Here is a 19,740-nt window from a genome sequence, read left to right as displayed (position 1 = left end):
ACAGATGTAGATCGTCACCGAATAGCATATTATTTATAGAAAAATACAACTAAAACTGACAAAGAAATTGAAGAATTAAAATCAAATGTCGCTATATTTAGTGATTTTATTAATATATCCCTTACCTTTCTTAATTTAGTTATCCTAATTTCCATTTGATTATCTTGGCTTAAAATATTACCAAAGATAAGAAAGAAAAGACTAAGTAGCCTTTGACTTCATTTTCTAAGCAGCAGTGCAGAGCTAATCAGTTTCAAGGTAAAAATAATTTACATTGATGATCATTGTTGATTGGCTCAAAATGATAAAATACTCAAATAACATAGTAATCATTTAGGACGCTAACGTTTACTCTTAAAATTGAAATTTACGTGAACAATATAGCGCATCCTAATCTGCTCCACATTATAAACAACGTATTCATTGTACAGCAGAGAGCTCTGCAATACAAAGTGATAGAGAATAAATATGAAGTATTAAATCATGACAATCATCAACAAACTTTCCTGCTAATCAAAAATTAATTTCAAGTGCATACCTTGAGGCATAAATGTTTTTCAGGCTTTCCTAGGGGAACTACGAGCCCATCCTCAAGTTCCCGTGCTTTTGAGGGATCAGGAGCAGTAGCTCCTAATCCTTTCGTGCTGCAGTATGAGATTGAGAAGTATATAAACTTAACTAGTATTGTGGGGTCAAACGGGATCCAGGATCCCTGAAAACTTGTTATACTAACTGAAATTACATGAAGGCATAAATATTCATTTATTTTTGGTCAAATACATAAGTCAATTGATCAAATATAGATTTTGTCATTGAATTACAGTGAAAAATGGTTGTTGCACACAATTATTGAGTGGAATTCATCCCAGACTCATTTGAAAGTATTGGGTCTCGCTCCCTATTTAGTTGGTCTTATAATCAATTTAGTTGATTTTAAACTAATGTTAACAAATAACAATGACTGTGACTGTATGAAGAGAGTAGTGACAGTTACAAATTGGAGAACAAACCTCAGTTTTCCTTCAGGCAACTGATCGGCATCATAGCAGGCATTTAGAAGCCCAGCCATCTCTCCCAGTGCAACCTATAAAATACAGTAAATAAAGAATGTTTACTGGATAATTGGATCAATAATAAATCAATTTTTTTGAAGTCGATCAATAATAAATATATTGTAAGATTGATCTTCTAAATAGAATCTTGCATAATTCTCATTATATTTCAGAAACATGTGATAAAATAAAAGAATTGCAAATTTCTCGAACTAAGGCTGTTATATTTGACACCAATTGGTGAAATTGATAATTGGAGTTTCAGTCCTCATTTCTGAGAGCACTTATATTAGTAATGTAACAATAATTTCATTAAACAAGAAACAACCTCGCATAAAAGGAGCACTCCATCTTTAGCAGTACGACTAGCATAGCAATAATTTGCACTTTTTGAGAACATGTCAGCAAAGTACACTCCCTTTCCAAACATGTAGCCAGTTACAGGTGCCTCAGGAGGGGCTATGCGTAAACCTGACAATTACATGTCCATCTCAGACTCGGATATTAATGTACCAAAAATTACAATATCTATACTCCATATCCACATGCTCACAAACCAAAAAACTACTGAACAAATAAGAGAAGAAACGACCTTGAGATAAAATTCCAGTCCAGTTTGTAAGCCGAGAACCGTGCCACAAAAGCATCCTATTTTTTGTACTAGCGAACTGTCTCAAAACCAAAAGGCAATTTCCTCAATGCAAAAAAGGTCGAAATATATACGCTATATCATAAACCAAAACAAACTTTTAATTAAAAAATATATATTCCTAGTAGAATTTTTTTTTAAGATCCATAATCAATCATGCATTAGCCAGTGTCACACCTTTCTGTACTGTTCAGACTCGCCTTCTCGTGATGTCCTAAATATTTGAACAATTTCCACAGTATAGTTTGAATGAGTTTCTGCATGAGTGCTCTTCATATACTCTTCAATCTAGTGACATCAAAAGGGACAAGATGATATTGTCAGGATCAAGAACTGAAGCTCCAGCGACAGGTCAAATTTAAGGACTGCAGTAAGAAATTTTGGAGGATGATTTTTTGGCTTGGGAACAAAATTATATTTCATATATCAGATGGAAAGAAACGATACCACCATTTAGAATTCACTTTTCTTTTCTCAGCCCTTGTCTATCATAGTAATAAACTTTTAATTTTTTCAACAAAACCCTAGAGACGGCATAGTTGTTTACCATGGAGAATTCCCCACAACCAAATTCAACAGGTACCAGTTCGCAATGAAGGCGTTGATAACGCGTATACAGGGGATCTCCCTACAGCAAATCAGAATTACAATAATGAGCCTAAACCAGTGGCTATTTAAAATTGAAGGAAATACTTAGCACAAACAAAACAAGAATGCATTTCATTCATTGGCGAAGTGGATATTATTTGCACAAGGGGCACTTCCTGGTATACAGAATTGTGCTAAATAACATTATATCAATAAATTCATTAAATTGGTACAAAACTGCAAATACATATTTTCCAGAGAAAGCAAATCCATTTAGGTTGTTTGATGTGATAATAGTGGACACCTGTACTCATTTCACCAAAACTAAAAATACAACTATAAAATATCTTGTTCAAAATATGTGGTACCAAGGACAAATCAAATATATCCATAAATAATCATAATTTGTAAATTAGTTTAATCTTTAATGTTAAATAATTAGAATTTCCATAATAATTTCAGCACTCATAATAGCATTTGAACTCTTTAGAATACTTGGAATTGCCTGAGAGGATTCTTCTCAGCAGTACACATTTATGTTTTGATTCTGATTACAATATAATGATAAATAATAACTCCTAAATTGTTAGGATTGGAGATGAGTATATTATCTACGATAACTACACTTCAGCTACAGCCTATATCATAGGCATCAAGCTCATTACATATTTAAGTTATCCTTGTAGCTGGAAGAGACACGAATATTGTAACTGTAATAACTAACTGAAGCATCCCAGGAAAAACACTGAAAAGACTCCAAAAAATTCCAGATATAGACAACTACAAGAAGAAAATTAAATAGAGATACCTGCATTTCTGCATCATCTTTCAAAAGCTTTGTGGCAACCTCAATTTCACTAAGAGCTTCAACCTTTGAGTAAAGAATCAATTAATGGTTAAACAAACAAAGTTATAAAGTTTTTTTTCTAGAAAAATTGTAAGAAATTCAAGGAAGTAGTTCCTAAGGAAACAAGAGGAAGGTACTAAGGACAACACAAGAGGCAACAATGTCATAAATGGAAGTACATAATTTATGTATCCTTGTAAGAGAATCCACCATCCAAAATGTAAGAAAATAGTTATCATAATCTATGAGCAACCAGAATAACCAGGTCAACACATGCATCTGGGAAAAAAAGATTACCATTTCTAACTTGCGTTTTAACTTCTGAGGGGTGTCAATTACAAACACAGCTGCCATATTAATATTTTCATGTTAGTATTCCTCTAGAAAAAGAGAATGCATAGCCACCAAGAGGATTTATTTATAATTTAGACCCATTATGATATAAACCTTTGCATGTGTTCTTTAGATAAATGAGAAGGAGACAGCTTACACATTTTTTTGAATCCAAAATCATGTGGAATTACAGTGTAGAATTCTCTGCAACAAGCACATAAACCAATTATAAAATATGGTTTTCCAATATCATTAAAGCAAGAAATTCCAACCTCAAATGACAGAAAATGAATTATAATACAAGTAAACAGCACACATCTCGTTTGAAAGTAAATAAAAAAGGCAAGTATTCCAAATGAAAAGCAAAGCATAGGACATCGAGGAAAATAAAAAAGAACACCCAAATTCCATACCCACTTAATTGCTCCATAACTTTCCTGTCACCTTTATCAATCACATTAGCAAGTCTTTTGAGAACCTCGTAGCCCTAAATAATTCACAAAATATAAATAGTTAATCTTTTAACAAGACAAGATATGCAAGTTGAAATGCTGTAGCAGTTCCCAGAAAGATGAAAACAACAGAATCCCCGCCCAAGAGAACTTTGTGATCAAGATGCAAAGATGTAAAGTACCTGGTGTTTTATAAGTTCTTAGTTTTTATTAGTTTCTAAGAAGCAAAAGAGAAGTGGATTGAAGTCAAAAGGCTTCTTAATAACAATATATGAAAATTGAGGCTACAAATGAATTAATTTTTCTATTCTCACACATAGGAACATAGACAATACCCTGCATTACCCAAATATAAAAGGAGAAATACTAAAAGCTCAACGGTATTAATAAATGTTGATTCCATCAACATGACAATGCCAAAAGAAGAAATTAGTATATGTGACAGACTTTTCATAGGAATATTAAATAAAATAAACAATACTACATGTCAAAGGCCTACCTTTAAAATTGTTGATTTGCTAAGTTTTCCAAGGGGCAACTTGTTTGCATTGTACCCTAAAGTAAAGATCTCACAGTTAAAGCACATCAAGAATATTGAATTCGGCTATATCACAATTCTAGAATGAGGAATTCAAATGCATGACAATGAGTGTTGACTGTCAATTGTTTGACAAATCTATGCAAACCATATCATTGATTTAAATTAATCAACAGAATATATCAAGCATGTTTTTGATTTATATGCGTGACTCATCCCACATGAAGGAAAGAAGCAATAACTAACCAACCTATTTCCATCATTTGCTGATTCATCATGCTCACGTTGCAAATAAGAGATATAAATTTTGCAACACGTGGTTCAAGTTTAGATTCCTGAGGCTGCTTTCCTAAAGCACGACCATGATTTTCTGTAACCTAAAAACAAGATCCAAGCGTTTAAAATGGCCAATCGAATTATTTTCTCCTCCTTTTGCTCCCCATCCACCAGTGACACTCCAAATAAAATAAAATATTGACAAGAAAAAAAGGGAACTTTACTCTATACAAATGCTTTTATACAAAAGAGACGGAGAACTAACTTCAGAATTAATAGCTAGTGGACTAGAGTTAATTGCAAAATGCACATCAAGTTATGAAGCAAAAGAAACTACAGCAAGAGGAATAGAGTCGCATAACTCACAGTAGATTCATTTTCCTTGCCACTGTAGTCCATTTCCAGCCACGCATAACTTTTAGGATAGCTAACAAAACTATCCCTATCGGACCAAGCATTCTTGGTCTTGGCTAAAAACTTTTGTTCAAATTCCTGAATGGCACTCTCACATGATTTGTAAGGACCAAGTATCTTGTCTTGGCCCTTTACACCTACCCTTCCCCATCTATTGTAAACAAGGAATTCACCACCAGTATCCGATTCTGCAAAATAATTGATATATGCAGTCAGCAAAACCAGTGCAATAAACAGAAATGCTGGTTAAGTATTATGCAAAACAACTCCAATACAACTCAAGCAACAAATTTTCGTAATTACTCAAGTTGGAGATAACTGATATCAAATTTTAATCTCTCTCAAAATCATCTGATATTCCAAAATGGAAGATAAAAATTACTCCAAAATTGTGGGGGAGAGAGAAGCACCAAACTATTGTCTGGCTTTGTTAGGATAAACTTTTTTGTAAGCACTAGCACTAGAAGAGAATAAGAAATAAAATGAACTGAACTCTTGCATAGGCCAAAATCAAATAACGTACTTAACTCTTATAAAAAGCCTTTTCCTTTAACTTTTGAAAAGTTAAGATTCCTAAGTAGATTTTAGTTCATGGAGAAACTAAATACATTTTACTTCTAATTTTGTTTTCCTGCAAACGCTTATAGAGAACTTTATCAAAATTCCACAGCTATGAAGAACCACTAGTCTCAACCACTTAACGACTGCAATAAATCAACGTATCAACAAAAAGCTATCATAAATCATCAATAGGCAGACAGAATTGAAATTAACCAAGAACTTGAATCAAATAGAACTTGTTATTGTTGTCTGTGACATTCGTCTGATTCAACATAGCATCATAGACGTCACCACCCTGCATTTTTCAAAAGCGTACCAAAACACGTGAGCCTTAAACACATTAAGAAACCACCACCAATCAACAAAATGATAGCACGTCACAGACGACAATAACAACAAAATGAACAACTTGGCAAGGTTAATATGCAATCAGGTTTAACTATGTTTTTAACGTCTGAAATTTGAATAAACCGTATTTCGCTCCTTAAATTAAAAAGAAATATTCTCATTTTTCTAAAAGTTTTTAATCCTAAAGTGACACAATGTCCAAGGAAATAGTGATGTCGAAAATATGTTTTTATTCTAAATTTTAGTTGATTTTAGGATAACTAAGTCTCGTAATAGTTACTAAACTTACCAGACGCAGAACATGATAATTCGTTTTCACAGAATCCGGAAGATACTGATCGAGAACCGCCACGCCCTTTTTGGTTGCAGTCACTATCTTCACCTCCTCCTCTTTTGTCTCCTCTGCAACCTCGATTTCTTGGGAGTGATCACAATCCTGATTGTGCGAATCCCTCGCTCTCTTTCTAGTTCTACGAGTGGAACTAGCATCAGCTTCACTCGTCGCATTTCGAGTTTCTTTGCGAAGAGCGGCTCCAAGTCTACGTAGCTGGAATTATGGATGCATCAGAGAGAGAGAAAAGAGAAAGAGTGAATGAGTGTGAATTTGGTAAGAGAGTACCAGAGTGGGTTTCGTTCCGGTGATGGAGAGTCCACGGTTGTGGAGCTCCGTTCTTAGCTCTTCCACCCTCATTTTACTTGACGCCATTTTAGAGGGAAATGGGTGACGTTATTTTACTCACTCAACTTTCAATTTTGAAGCTTTTGTTTCAACTTGCAGCATACGACGCCGCTTTTATACAAGGGCTTGACTTATGAGGTGTGCTTCGCACGCTGGAATAATATCTAAATAAGAACTAAATTCAAGGCCTAAACTGCAAAATCATCTTTGTAAAGAAAAAGTTGAAGTTAATGGTCAACGTGATTCTTTCTCCTCCATTTTTTCGACCTTTCAACAACTAAGGTTTGAGAAAATTTTCATTTTACTACTACTCTAGAAAAAAGTGAATAAACAAATAGTGAAAGCAATTTTTATTATTTTGTAATTAAAAGCATATTTAAAGAAAAACTCAAATCAACTTTAAAATTTGCGGCTGAAATGTAAAATTTTAACCGATATGCTTTCTTACTTTCGGAAAAAATATTTTAATAACTTATAAGTGTATTTTATGAAATTTAAAGTAATTATTATATATATATATGAATGTTTTGTTTGGATTAAAGGTGAAATAGAGAGAGGGTAAAATAGATAGAAAGACATAAGAATTGTGGATAAGAGTTTTTTAAACAGATAGAAATAAGAATTAAAAAAAAATTATCTTCACTCGTTTGATGAATGAAAAAATATTTATTTGAAAACTATTCTGTTATTTTATAACAAAAGACATTTATTATTATTTTTAGAATGTAATAAGAAGATATGTTTGATTTTAATTTATATTATTGATACTCCTCTAATCCTTTGCATAAAAAGCAATAATTAATTCATAAAAAATAAGAAATATGTAAGTTTGTTTTTAAAACTAATAATGTTAGAAATCTCAACCTTATTATTACAAAAAAAAAAAATATTTAAACAAAAAATAATGACACTATGTTTGTTTTAAATAAAAAAAATTTCACCTCACATGTTACTTACATTTTTACTAGACCAATAAATAGATTCACGAGAATGAGTGATTATTTCATAGTAGACTTTACAGTAAATTAAGGGTATAAAAAAGTTAAATTATATTTTTATGATTTTTATTTTTAAAAGTTTAATTTGATTACTTTATTTTTAAAATATTTAATTACGTTCATAATTTTTAAAAAAAAAATTAAACATAGTTATCTCCATCTAATCGCTTTAATAGCGTTAAAATTTATATTTAGCAACGGTTTTAAATGGATACCAAAATTCCATCATGAATTAGTATTTGTCTGCAATTGTTATTATTTAATTTTTAGTTAATAAAATATTAAGTTTTTAAAAAAGATATATAATTTTAAAGTGGCGGTGGCTTTAGTAGTAACTTTAAAATCACCTCTATTTATTTTATTTTAATATAAGGAATATTATAATTACTAATTAAGATAAATCATTAATACAAAACTTTAATTATGTTGTTAAACTAAATATCATCGAAATATGTAGAAGTATTTTAATCACTATGTTAAACTAAATATCATTGAAACATGTATAAGTATTTTAGTTACGAAACAAATTTTGTCACTAATACCAACTTTAACTATAAAAAAAATAATGAAATAAGAGAATTTATAAAATTTTATTAATTATGGTGACTCATGTCTCTTTTATTGGTTGTTTGTCATTCCGTAATGCCTCTATACTGCCTACTACAAAGTAAAACTCCAAATTATCCATTCCATCTTTTTTCCCATTCTTCTTTTTCTTTTCCTTTTGGCGTGAACATTGTATATGAAAGAGAAAAATGATTTAGTCCTATAAAATACTGTGCATGAGAGATTATTCTATTGTCGAGGGATTTTGTTTTGGTTCATTTCCAACAAAATGAAAATAAGAAAGAAAGTAGTAGAAGAAAAAACACTTACTTCATACAACCATGGTTATATTAACAAACGTAGCATCTCTTCCTTTACCATTGTCTTGTTTTGAAATTTTGAATAGAATTGCGAAAGTTTGTTGGTAATAGAGGAATAGAAATTTCTATCTGAAGTGGAGAAATGAGTTTGGGAGAGGGAGAGGGAGAGTGAGAGGGAAGGTCAATTTACTAAGAAATAGTTTAAAATTAGGCTAACTATATTGAAGAGAGTTCAAGAACAAGTGTTTATATTTGCTCATTAAAAAAAATAACAAGTGTTTATTGTCAAATTTGGACAGCATAACTCTTATCATTCAAGTTTAAATTTATATGAATTGAGCACATTTATTTATAATGCTATGATCGGTCCAAAAGAGAGACAAAATTAAAAAATAAATCATAGATCTAGAAGAATAAAGGAAAATGTGTCATGTATCTAATTACGCATTCCTTCTGATGCTTTCCTTGTACCTTCTTTGAGGTTCGACCCCCTTGTTGTGCCCTCCTTGCTTTAAAACCACTATAGAGGTTTCTTTGGGTCAATGGAAACTCAATTGAAACCCTAGGTAGGTTTAGAATGCTAACCCTAATTAATCATAAGTTAAAATATAAGACCCAAAATGTATTTATTAAAAAAATACATTATAAAATCTAGAATCCATAAGCCTTTTTTCTTATTGAGGAATAAGTTCTAAATTCTCCAATTCGGAATGTGTTTTTTTTAATAAAAAACACACCAGAACTTATACTATAAACGAAAAAGCATACAATAAACACACACCTCCAACTATCACCACCACAAAAAACAACCACAAACCACTTTGCAACTCATTATGAAAACAATCACTACCGTGACCTTCACCAAGCTCTTCACGCACTTACCTCCACAACGAAAACTCCATAAAAGTTATCTGTTTTACATGAAGGTATTTATGGAATTAAATAAACTATGGGGTGTCAGCAGAAGGTATGGAGGTGCAAGAAAAAACAACTAAATTATAAACTCAAATTACTCATATAATTTATTTTATATTTTAAACTAAAGTCTTACTAAAAAATGATAATAATTTGTCCTTGCTAAAGAAACCAACTGCAGTCTCAATCTTATTTTTAATCTTTGAACAAGATTCTAATATTCTTTTATGGTTTCTTTTAAGGTGTTTTATACACTTCTTCATCCTATAATTGTCTGACAGATTCTCTCTGCACCAGATCATTCTGGACTGCACCCAATATACATAAAGAAAAAGACCAAAATACCTTTAATGAAATGAAAATTAGGGTTTAGTAAAATGTGCACCCAACCCACATCCAACCCACACCCAACCCAGCAGCATTGCACCATTTTTTCTGTGATCACTGTGAGGAGGCAACGCGCGGTGGCTTCAATCCTTCTTTGGTGGCTTTGTCTCCTTCTCCACGCGCTGCCTCACAGTCTTCTCCGCACGCTGCCTTCTCACAGACAAAAAAAAAGATGCAATGTTGTTGGGTTGGGTGTGGGTTGGGTGCACATTTTACCTAAACTTTAATTTTCATTTCATTAAGGATATTTTAGTTTTTTTATTTACGTATATTGGGTGCAGTCCAAAATGATTTGGTGCAGGAAGAATCTGCCTAGTTGTCTTTTTTTATTGGATATAAAAAAAAAATCAATTAAACCAAATATGCAAATAAGTTTTTGATGGGCTTATAATTTTCCATGAAAAATAGTATATGCTATCTAAAGATGAATAAAATATTTTTACTAAAATATGAATCGTCACTAAATGAATTCTTCAAAGTTAAAGAAACCTTTGGCTTGAGTTGTGAATTTCTGAAAAATAGTCTGAAAAAACATTATTCGAATATGGAATAAAGATCAACATATATAAACTTATAATAAGTGATGTTAGTAATATAATAAGTGAAGTTGATAATATAAAGAATAATATGAGTTTTTATCGTTACTTTATAAAAAGAAGAAAATATAGAGATGCAAAACAAAGTCATTGTAGTTACTTTCACTTTCGTTTTAGTGTGGGCCGAATAGAATATGGACTTGTATCCTTTCCGTAGAAGGGTGTGCAATGAGTAATTGCTGTGACTTGACTATGGAACAGAACACGACAAAAATCATCTTCACATTTTTTTCATTCATTCTTTTACTAGGTATAACGTATTCAGGTTTTTCTTCAGTTAAATAAACTGATTTATTTATCTATATAATAATTTAAAAACATACAAGAAAAATGGACAACCTTCATAACAAACGCAACTACACACGTAGGCGTCTACTTTAAGTTAAATGTTTTTTACAGATTGACATTTAAGGTGATGTTTAGTATTGACTTTTTTAATCAATAACTTTATGATGATGTACTTGTAAGAAAACATTCAGGGAATTCTATATAACATATTTCTTAACAAAGTCCTTGTTGATCCCTGTTGCATGTTCTAATGGATAAGGATGCATATGGAGGAAGTAGAACCCAACTTTTTGGCTGACTTGTGTTCCACTATTTATTTTTTGCCTAAATTTATGTTCTAATGCCATCAAAATGTCTCACTTCATGTTTATTAAAATGCAAAATGCAAAGGAATACATGTAAAGTATTAATTAACAATTTACAAATAAAATTTATTGTTAAATATAATATCAGAGCTAAAGCTGGTAGCAAAATTAATACAATATTTTTATAATATGAATAAAGTAAAATTATATAATTTTAAATTAATTAAAAAAGTCAAGTATTAGATGAGAATGATTAAGCATATGTTTATGAATTGCAGTCTTTATGGTGTATATATATTCTATATTCTATAGTCTAGAATATAGGAAACAAGGTGCATTAATTAAAAAGAAAGATATGCAATGGCTCTTGACTTTCCCCAAAGAGTAAACTCTTATACAGTCTCATTCCCTCCATCAACTTGACAATTCTCCTCTCATACTTTTTCTCTCATATTAGATGTGTCATTAAATATTTTTATTTCTCTTCAGACCTTTAAATCACTTCCTAGTTATATTACAATGCCTTTGATTATTTATGCTAATAATTTATATAATTATAAAAGTTTATAGAAATATTGATTTTAACTATCTTTCACAAAATTAGATGATAGCGAAAAGTTGTTAAATTATTTACAAAATCATTTTAATTATAAAAAAACTTAAGAACCTCAATTTGTAGATTTGATTATATAATTGTACGAAATGTTGTCCTAATATTAAATTAATCCATTCTAATACAGATTCAATATAAAAAATTGTTCTATAAGTATACACTCCAACAAAGATAAAGTACACATTCAACAATATCTTATAATAAAGATAAAAAAAATATAAATAATCAACAATATATATATATAACAAAGCCATCCCTTGTATAAAAAAAATGTAAAGAAAAAATTAAGAAATAGTTTAAGAATAAATGTAAAAGAAAGTTAGAAAATAATGTTTTAAAAAATGGTGCAAGTTAGTGAAAAAAATATTATTTAACAAATATTATTTAGTAAGATCATATAACATAACAACTCAAACAAACTATACAACAAAAATATAATTATAAAAATGTAGTTACAGAGTTTAATTATATATACTTAACAAAGTTTAAATAACTAAAGTTATCAAATAGAATAAAACATAAAAGTATACACATAAAAATTCTTTACGCTGATTTATAAGTCACTTATATATGTAACGTGATTTATTCATGTACTATGTAGCATGAAAACAAAAAATAACATAAAAATCAAAGAAAGATAAATTATTATAAAATTATAGTAAATATAACATAAAAATAATTCATGATTTCGACCAGATCAAATCAAATTATATTATAAACTAACTGAAAACCATAATTTTAAATTTTAAAGGACAAGTAATATAAGAGAGAAAATATTTTTAAAAAAAATACTTTTTAACATTAAATTTTGCATACTAAGAACTTGGTGGTTTAGAATTTAGGGAAACTGAATTATTGTAAAGGAAACAGCATTGTATAATTTTTTACATTGTATATATTGATATTTTTCTGTGTTGAACTCTACTAAAGAAATAGCATTATCAATTGTTTCAACCTTCCTTGATATCATAACATTATATATGCAACTTTAAACCTCCATTAATATTATAACATAATAAATATTTATATTTTTTTGTTAATGTTATAATTCTATCCACGATTTTCAACCTCTTTAATGTTATAACATTCAAACGGTTGTTGCATTAAAATAAATATTAAAAAACTATATTAATATCAATTTAATTCACATGAACTTAAATAAATACTAAAAATAAAAGAATTAATATTTTTTAACCAATAATGATTTTAATAAATTAAATAATATTCATTTCATATATGTATAACATTATTTTTTTAAAAAAAACTAACATTAATTTAACCATAAAAAAGTTTTATATATCTTCTGAACTTAAATATATTGAGATAAAATAGTTAAGGTTAATTAACATATTCAAGATGTTTTTTTTAAGTTTGAAGTTCTATCGACATTATATCCTTATGTTTGTTTGGATTAGAAAATGAATTTGAGGGATTGAATTTGAGATGATTATAAGAGAAAATGTGAAGAAAATGAAGTTACTTAAATTAAGGTAAATAGAGTGAAAAGTGTGAAAAAAAATTGTGAGTAATGGGACATTGAAATTGTATTTTTTTAATTGATAAAAATATAAATTTACAAATTTATCCTTATATTTAAAAATTATTGAAAAAATAATTTGATTTTTTTAGATTCTAATTATTTTTAATTAAAATATTATTTTCCGTGGTTGAAACATAATATATATTTTATTATATCTATAATATGGTTAATTATATTATTTTTAATACTAATAATTTTTATAATTTTGTTTATATTTGTTGTGTTTAGATTGTAATTTTAATTTACATAAAAATGTATTATAATTTGAGTTTAAAATGAAAAAGGGTAATAAAGTAAATTATATATACGTTTTCTTGCCAATATCTTTTAAAATGTTAAAAAAATTAAAAGTAAAAACTAAAGGAAAAATAATTTTGATTGTTGTTAGTTGAGGTGTCAGCATGAGATGTCAAGTTGCATAATGATACCTAACATTAAAGCATCTATTTAAAAAAAAGTAAAAACAATTATTAGTAATCTTAACCTTTTATTCTTTTGATTATTATATTTTCTTAAATACTTTATTTATTTTTTCTTGAAAACAAACGGACTGAAAAAGACATATAAAAGAATAAATGAGAAATACATATTTAAATTATTATTGAGAAATTTATATCTAAATTATTGTTGACTTTTCACTTCTAAATAATGTAAGATTATTTGTCATATAATAACAATACCTATTAAAAAAATTATATAAGCGTACTTCTATTTAAGTCCACTCTATCTTTTTTTCACATATATATAAAAAAATATTAAAAAAATAAGAGTTTTAACAACGTAAATATTTTTTTTTTATTTTAAAAATAAAAAGTAAAGTGAACTTAAAATAGGTATTGATTCTTGCAGACTTGAAAGTGGACTCTGGATTGAAGCGCTAAGATACTGAACCAAGATGCTAGTGCTTTGTGATCAGTGACTCAACTTGTTAATCACACCCTGACATCAAGTTAGTGAGAACATTCAAACTATAAAAATTCATATTAGTGTAAAGTTCTTAGAAAAACTTATCTTTACTTGGGGTCTTAACCCCTTTTATAGACATTCTTTCAACAATTTCATCAACAAAAATATAATTTTATCAACAAGAATCTGCTGCAGAATAAAGTTCATGCAACTTTTATCTTTATCAATTTTATTTACATCTAAAATATATATACATCTAACTAATTTTGTTAATCACTATGTTATTTTATCTTTAATTATTATTTTTAATTTAAATTGTCAATTATCTGAAAAGCGATCTCATGAAAATTGAACCTATTATTCAAACCGAACTAAATATTTTTCAAGTGGATTTATCTAACCGAGTTATTACATTCGAATCAACCCAAAACACGTCCCACTAGTAGAATTCCTAAACAATTAATTCCGCTTCTAAGAACTTGTCAACCGGCTTTAGAAGATTCCCAGGAAGGACCATTGGTTTAGTCAATAATAACTCATGTAAGACGCCACTCACAAACAAGTTGGCAAAGTTGTAAAGTTCAAATGGAAGAAGAGTCAAAACAACCCCACATTCCGACTTCACCTCCAAGCCTCGTGATCTACGCGTCAAGCTCGGTCTCCTACTCCTATGCTATGTTATTATCAATCACAAAATTAATCTTTTCAAACAATCAAATTTGTTTTTTTCCCTTGTTTTTATTTTTAAATTTATATACTTCCTCCTTTTTCTTTTCATAATACCACGCTGCAACACAGAACACAACATTAGGATTCTTTTGACAGAACACGGCCCCACAGTCTCTTTCAAAATTCCCACTAGCGTTGCCACGTGGATGGTTTGATGTCACACTATCATGCGAAGAACGGTCGTTATAGTTAGTGATGTGGAGAACACTGAATCCGTAAAGTATTTTACCACTGCCGAACGCCGACTTTTCCTCGCATAATTATTAGTTCATGCCAATCATAGTTCCATACAATATTTATGAATAAATTTCGCGATTCTGAAATTCTGATGCGACAAATATTTTTTTTTCTCCATTTGTTTTCCCGTATGTACACGACTGTTGTTTGAGGAGAGGAAAATTATTTTAGAAGTTTGAAACATTGGATTGGACAAATACATTGTACATACGATATATCCATGTAATTGTGGGGATTTTTAGGTAAAAGAATTGGGCGCTGAAAAAGAAAAAGGCTGTAATAGAACTAAATGGCTCTAGAAATGAACGAATAGGTGTGAGGCTGTATCTTGCGCTTTTCCCCAACGCGTACCTTCTCCTTCGCCTATATATACCCGACCACTTCTCTCTCCCACTTCATAACAAAACAACTTGCCTTCAAGAACGTTCTAGACCACAGAGGTTTCTCTAGTCTTCTGTGGAGAGTTTGTTTCCTGTTCTTCGTTCGCATCCGAGGAACAAGCTTTCCGCAGTTGAACACCCTTTCGTCAACTCAATCACCATGGCTCGCTCTTTCACTACCGTTAAGGTTCTCTCTGCTCTTGTCGCCGACGGATTCTCCAACACTCTCACCAGGTTCACCAACCGTTTCTCTTTCTTTTTTTCAGCTATATTTCAAAAGCCGCACTTGCTGGCTTTTTTTGGGTGGGAGGGATCTTTTTTCTTCTCTTTTGTCTCCTTTATTACGAAAGGGGGAATCTTGTTGTAACGGGTGGTGAAGTGAGGGATAAAGAATCGGTAAAAGTGGTGATTAATGTTCATGTGGTTTTATGTTGGAACAGGCGTGGGTTCGCGGCGGCGGCGGCGACACAAAGCGCAACCAGAGGAGGAGGTGCCTCCATCAGCGGCAACATAACCCCAAAATCAGGGGAGGAGAAGGGGAGAGGTGCTGAAAAGGTTTCGTGGGTCCCTGACCCTGTCACAGGTTACTACAAACCTGAGAACACCAACGAGATTGATGTTGCTGACCTGCGAGCTATGGTTTTGGGCAAAAAATTCAACCACTGATTTCAACACACGACCTCTTTGGTCACTTATATGTTACAAGTCTCTCGAAGTTCACAGAACTTTTGGGGATTATTCACTCTGAGTCAATCATCTACATCACTTGTTGTATTTCTCTCTAAAGAGTTAAGACCACTTTGTTAGCTTCATTGCATCTCCTTTGGAAAACTCATAACTATGCTTTATCTGTATTCTCTCTGATAAATAACAGGAATTATTTGTAACTTCTCAAATCTTCTTTCTCTCCATTAGACATTATTTACTATTTGTGACGATTTACCTGGATTAATTTGAGATGATTTAGGAAGATTTTCTTATTTTGATTTAGGAGATTTGTGAGGAATTTTATAGGGAAAAAAAGAATTGAAAAAGAAAACGAGATGTGTAAGGATTTTATTTATTTTTTGCTTTTTTTATAACTGTTTTTTAAAATTAATATTATTTTAATTTTGTAACTAATCTTTAAAAAAAATATTTATATTTTGGAATATTACTTAAAGACAATTTTTAAATTACATTAAAAACAAACTATCAATCTTTATTAATTTAATAAAATCAATCAATTATACTACTTTCTTTCTTTATCGTGAGTTAAAAGAAAAGGAAAAGCATATTTAAGAAAACTAGTGCAACAAAGAGTTATTCATTCAAGAAAAGTGAAAGCGAAATATAATTAAATGAAAAAGAAATTCTAGCTATTTGGGTTTGTAATTTATTTTAATAAAACGACGGAAATAATAAGTAAAATTTCACAAGCTACATGGTGTTATAATAGGGACAAAACTGACCGTTTCACTAAATTGTCACAAGATAATAAACGTAGTTACCGTTAAAAATTTATACGGTTTTATATCTCACAGCATTAATAATAAACTTAATTTATAATCTATATTTGTAAGGTTTTATATCTCACAGCATTAATAATAAACTTAATTGTAAGATTTGATGTATAAAGTTATTTAGAAAGTTACTGATATTTTGACATTTTTATTGAGGTTGCTCCATAATACATTAAGTCGACATGACATTTTTAATATTAAAAAAAACTGTGTGGATATCACTTGTTGAATTGGAAAATTGATAAATTATAGGATTTAAAATGTGCGTTTTTTATTTTTAAAAGGGATTGCGTTCGTGAAAGCGTTTGTCCAAGCAATAGAAAGGAAGAGGATTTGTTCTTCCACTGGTCGGTGTGTTTTTGGATTGCGAAGGGACAACATTGTGAAGGGTCATCATTGCGAAAGAAGAGGTTGGAATTTGTGTACTTTTTTTATTGGAAGCGTTTGGAATAACGGTGTTTTTGATTGGACGTTTTGAAGTGCGACAGTTAGGATTTTGGATTGGCCGGTAAACAAGTGTACGACGATTATTAAAAGGAGAAGGAAGCTTCAAAGAGGTGCGTTGCTATTAGGGTTTCGGTTAAAGAGTGTAATTTCAAATCAGGTATTTATTTTTGTTTGGTTGGATACTGCCTTATTTGTTTGATTGTTTTGCTTTTGGTTTGATTTCAGTTATCTATCGTTATCAGCGATTTCTGAAACAAAATTAAAATTTCCTCTTATGATTGTCATTTTACAAAAACGCCCATGTCACTTCAGCGATCCATCCACGTAAGCCCGATGTATTCTGGCGTAAGGAAAAGATGGATGTCTAAAAATGATTTAGGAAAAGATGGGTGTCTAAAAATGATTTAGGAAAATATGAGTGTCTAAATCTTTTCCTTGCACCAAAATACATCGTGCTTACGTGGATGGATCGCTGACGTGGCATGGACGTTTTTTGGAAAATGACAATCATAAGAGGAAATTTTAATTTCGTTTCAGAGACCGCTGATAACCTAAATAACAAAAATCAAACAAAAAACAAAACAATCAAACAAATAAGGCAGTACCCAACCAAACCAAGATACATACCTGATTCGAATTACACTCTCCAACTGAAACCTTAATGACAATGCACCTCTTTGAAGCTTCCTTCTCCCTTCAATAATTGTCGCACACTTGTTTACGGGTCAATCCAAAATCTTAACAGTCGCACTCCAAAACGCCCAATCAAAGATTCCCGAATCGAAAACTTCGCTATTCTAGACGCTCCCAATAAAAAAAGTACACAAATTCCAACCTCTTCTTTTGCCATGATGGCCCTTCGCAACGTTGTCCCTTAGCAATCGAAAACACAACGATGTCCCTTTGCAATCCACAAACACACCGATCAGTGGAAGAACAAACCCTCTTCCTTCTATTGCTTCGACGAACGCATTCACAAACACAATTCCTTTCAAAAACCAAAAAACGCACATTCCAAATACTATAAGTTGTCAATTTTCCAACTCAACCAGTAGAACTCACATAATCTTTCTTTAATATTAAAAATGTCATGTCAATTGGATGTATTCTAGAACAATCTCAATAAAAATGTCAAAATATCGGTATCCTAATTTATTTATTTTGAATTAAGTTGAAGTGAGTGATGTGATGATAGAATGAAGAGATCCTGGGACCATAAATCATACAAAAGTTGAAGGCACAAGCCGCTAAAGATGAGCACCACATCTTTCCTCAGCAGATACCATAGGGAATGGAATTTTAAACATTTGTTTTGGTACATTAAAAAATTGAAACATTTAATCTGGAAGACCATTGAAAAGAGAATAGCAACAGTGGAATCTATGAATGCATAGAAAGAGGGAATGATAGAGGGGCGGTGCTCCACTTGGAGGCAACATAATTGGGCAGCAACAGTGGCACTGGCTGTGGTTGCACCACCAACTTCGCTCACCGTCCATTCATTTCCATACTTTTATAAACACAAACCAACAATCATTGCTGCACCCCAATCCTTTTGTACCAGACTTAACCAACATACCACCTTTTTTTTATTGTTTTCTTATTATAAACCACTATAATTGAGTTTAGGTTACTCATATCCTATTCATTTTTAAATATTTTCTGAAATATATAATTTTTAAAAATAACGATTAGACGGAAACTATAACATGCAGTTGAAGTTATTAAAAAAATGTAAAGTTATAGTTCATTTAAAGTTATTTAAATATTTAAAAGTTTAAAAAATATTAAAATACTTTCACAATTAATACGCAAAGGTATAAAAAAGTGGATGGAAAATTTATCATTAAATTGATCATGAGTTTATCTCGGTAATTTTTTTTGTAAAATAGGTTTATTTTTAGAAATTCGAATGTTGCACTCTCTTCTTACTTTTATCTATCTTATAATATTCCACTCCTCTTTATATAATATGTTAAAAAATAAAAAAATACAATATATTTTATTCATTGTAATCAATTTTTTATTTTACCATAAAAAATTTAAATAAATTAAAAATAAATAATACTATCTTAAAAATTAAATAATGATAAATAAATAAAATTATTTTTTTAACTTTCGACGGTTAAAAAATGAAAGTATATATTGTACCTATTAATAGTGTCTTTTAGTAAATTTTAATACTTTATAAAATATATTATTAAATAAAAATAATACATTTTATAATATCGAAATATAAAAACTTAACATTTTAAAAGTTTACAAAAATAATTACACTATTTAAACATGACAAA

General features: G+C 30.2%; 2 protein-coding genes across 2 annotated transcripts; one reads left to right on the top strand and one right to left on the bottom strand.

Annotated features, from left to right (window-relative positions):
• Nucleotides 1-189: 189 nt before the first annotated feature.
• Nucleotides 190-6,870, bottom strand: LOC137830245 (poly [ADP-ribose] polymerase 2). The gene is made up of 17 exons (XM_068637443.1): nucleotides 6,678-6,870; nucleotides 6,348-6,605; nucleotides 5,924-6,005; nucleotides 5,102-5,337; nucleotides 4,710-4,836; nucleotides 4,421-4,476; nucleotides 3,883-3,956; nucleotides 3,627-3,673; nucleotides 3,434-3,483; nucleotides 3,098-3,160; nucleotides 2,249-2,329; nucleotides 1,879-1,989; nucleotides 1,645-1,720; nucleotides 1,381-1,523; nucleotides 1,011-1,084; nucleotides 539-644; nucleotides 190-440 (listed from the first exon to the last, which is right to left on the bottom strand). Exons 1-17 carry the CDS (start codon nucleotides 6,762-6,764, stop codon nucleotides 342-344), a joined length of 1,770 nt encoding a protein of 589 aa, XP_068493544.1. The 5' UTR covers nucleotides 6,765-6,870; the 3' UTR covers nucleotides 190-341.
• Nucleotides 6,871-15,522: 8,652 nt separating this feature from the next.
• LOC137830248 (indole-3-acetic acid-induced protein ARG2-like) lies at nucleotides 15,523-16,393 on the top strand. The gene is made up of 2 exons (XM_068637445.1): nucleotides 15,523-15,731; nucleotides 15,938-16,393. Exons 1-2 carry the CDS (start codon nucleotides 15,658-15,660, stop codon nucleotides 16,161-16,163), a joined length of 300 nt encoding a protein of 99 aa, XP_068493546.1. The 5' UTR covers nucleotides 15,523-15,657; the 3' UTR covers nucleotides 16,164-16,393.
• The last annotated feature ends 3,347 nt before the right edge of the window (nucleotides 16,394-19,740 follow it).

Source organism: Phaseolus vulgaris, chromosome 7 (genome assembly GCF_000499845.2).
Source record: "Phaseolus vulgaris cultivar G19833 chromosome 7, P. vulgaris v2.0, whole genome shotgun sequence".
Taxonomy (NCBI): Eukaryota; Viridiplantae; Streptophyta; class Magnoliopsida; order Fabales; family Fabaceae; genus Phaseolus; species Phaseolus vulgaris.
The sequence above is the reverse complement of the archived record's forward strand: the minus strand, read 5'-3'. Positions and strand labels throughout refer to the sequence as shown.

Coding starts and splice junctions, on each gene's coding strand:
- LOC137830245 (XM_068637443.1), bottom strand. CDS start 6,764: ATGGCGTCAAGTAAAATGAGGGTGGAAGAGCTAAGAACGGAGCTCCAC. Junction 4,837..5,101: donor GCAAGGAAAATGAATCTACT/GTGAGTTATGCG, acceptor TCTTGTTTTTAG/GTTACAGAAAATCATGGTCG. Junction 2,330..3,097: donor AAGATGATGCAGAAATGCAG/GTATCTCTATTT, acceptor GATTTGCTGTAG/GGAGATCCCCTGTATACGCG.
- LOC137830248 (XM_068637445.1), top strand. CDS start 15,658: ATGGCTCGCTCTTTCACTACCGTTAAGGTTCTCTCTGCTCTTGTCGCC. Junction 15,732..15,937: donor TTCTCCAACACTCTCACCAG/GTTCACCAACCG, acceptor ATGTTGGAACAG/GCGTGGGTTCGCGGCGGCGG.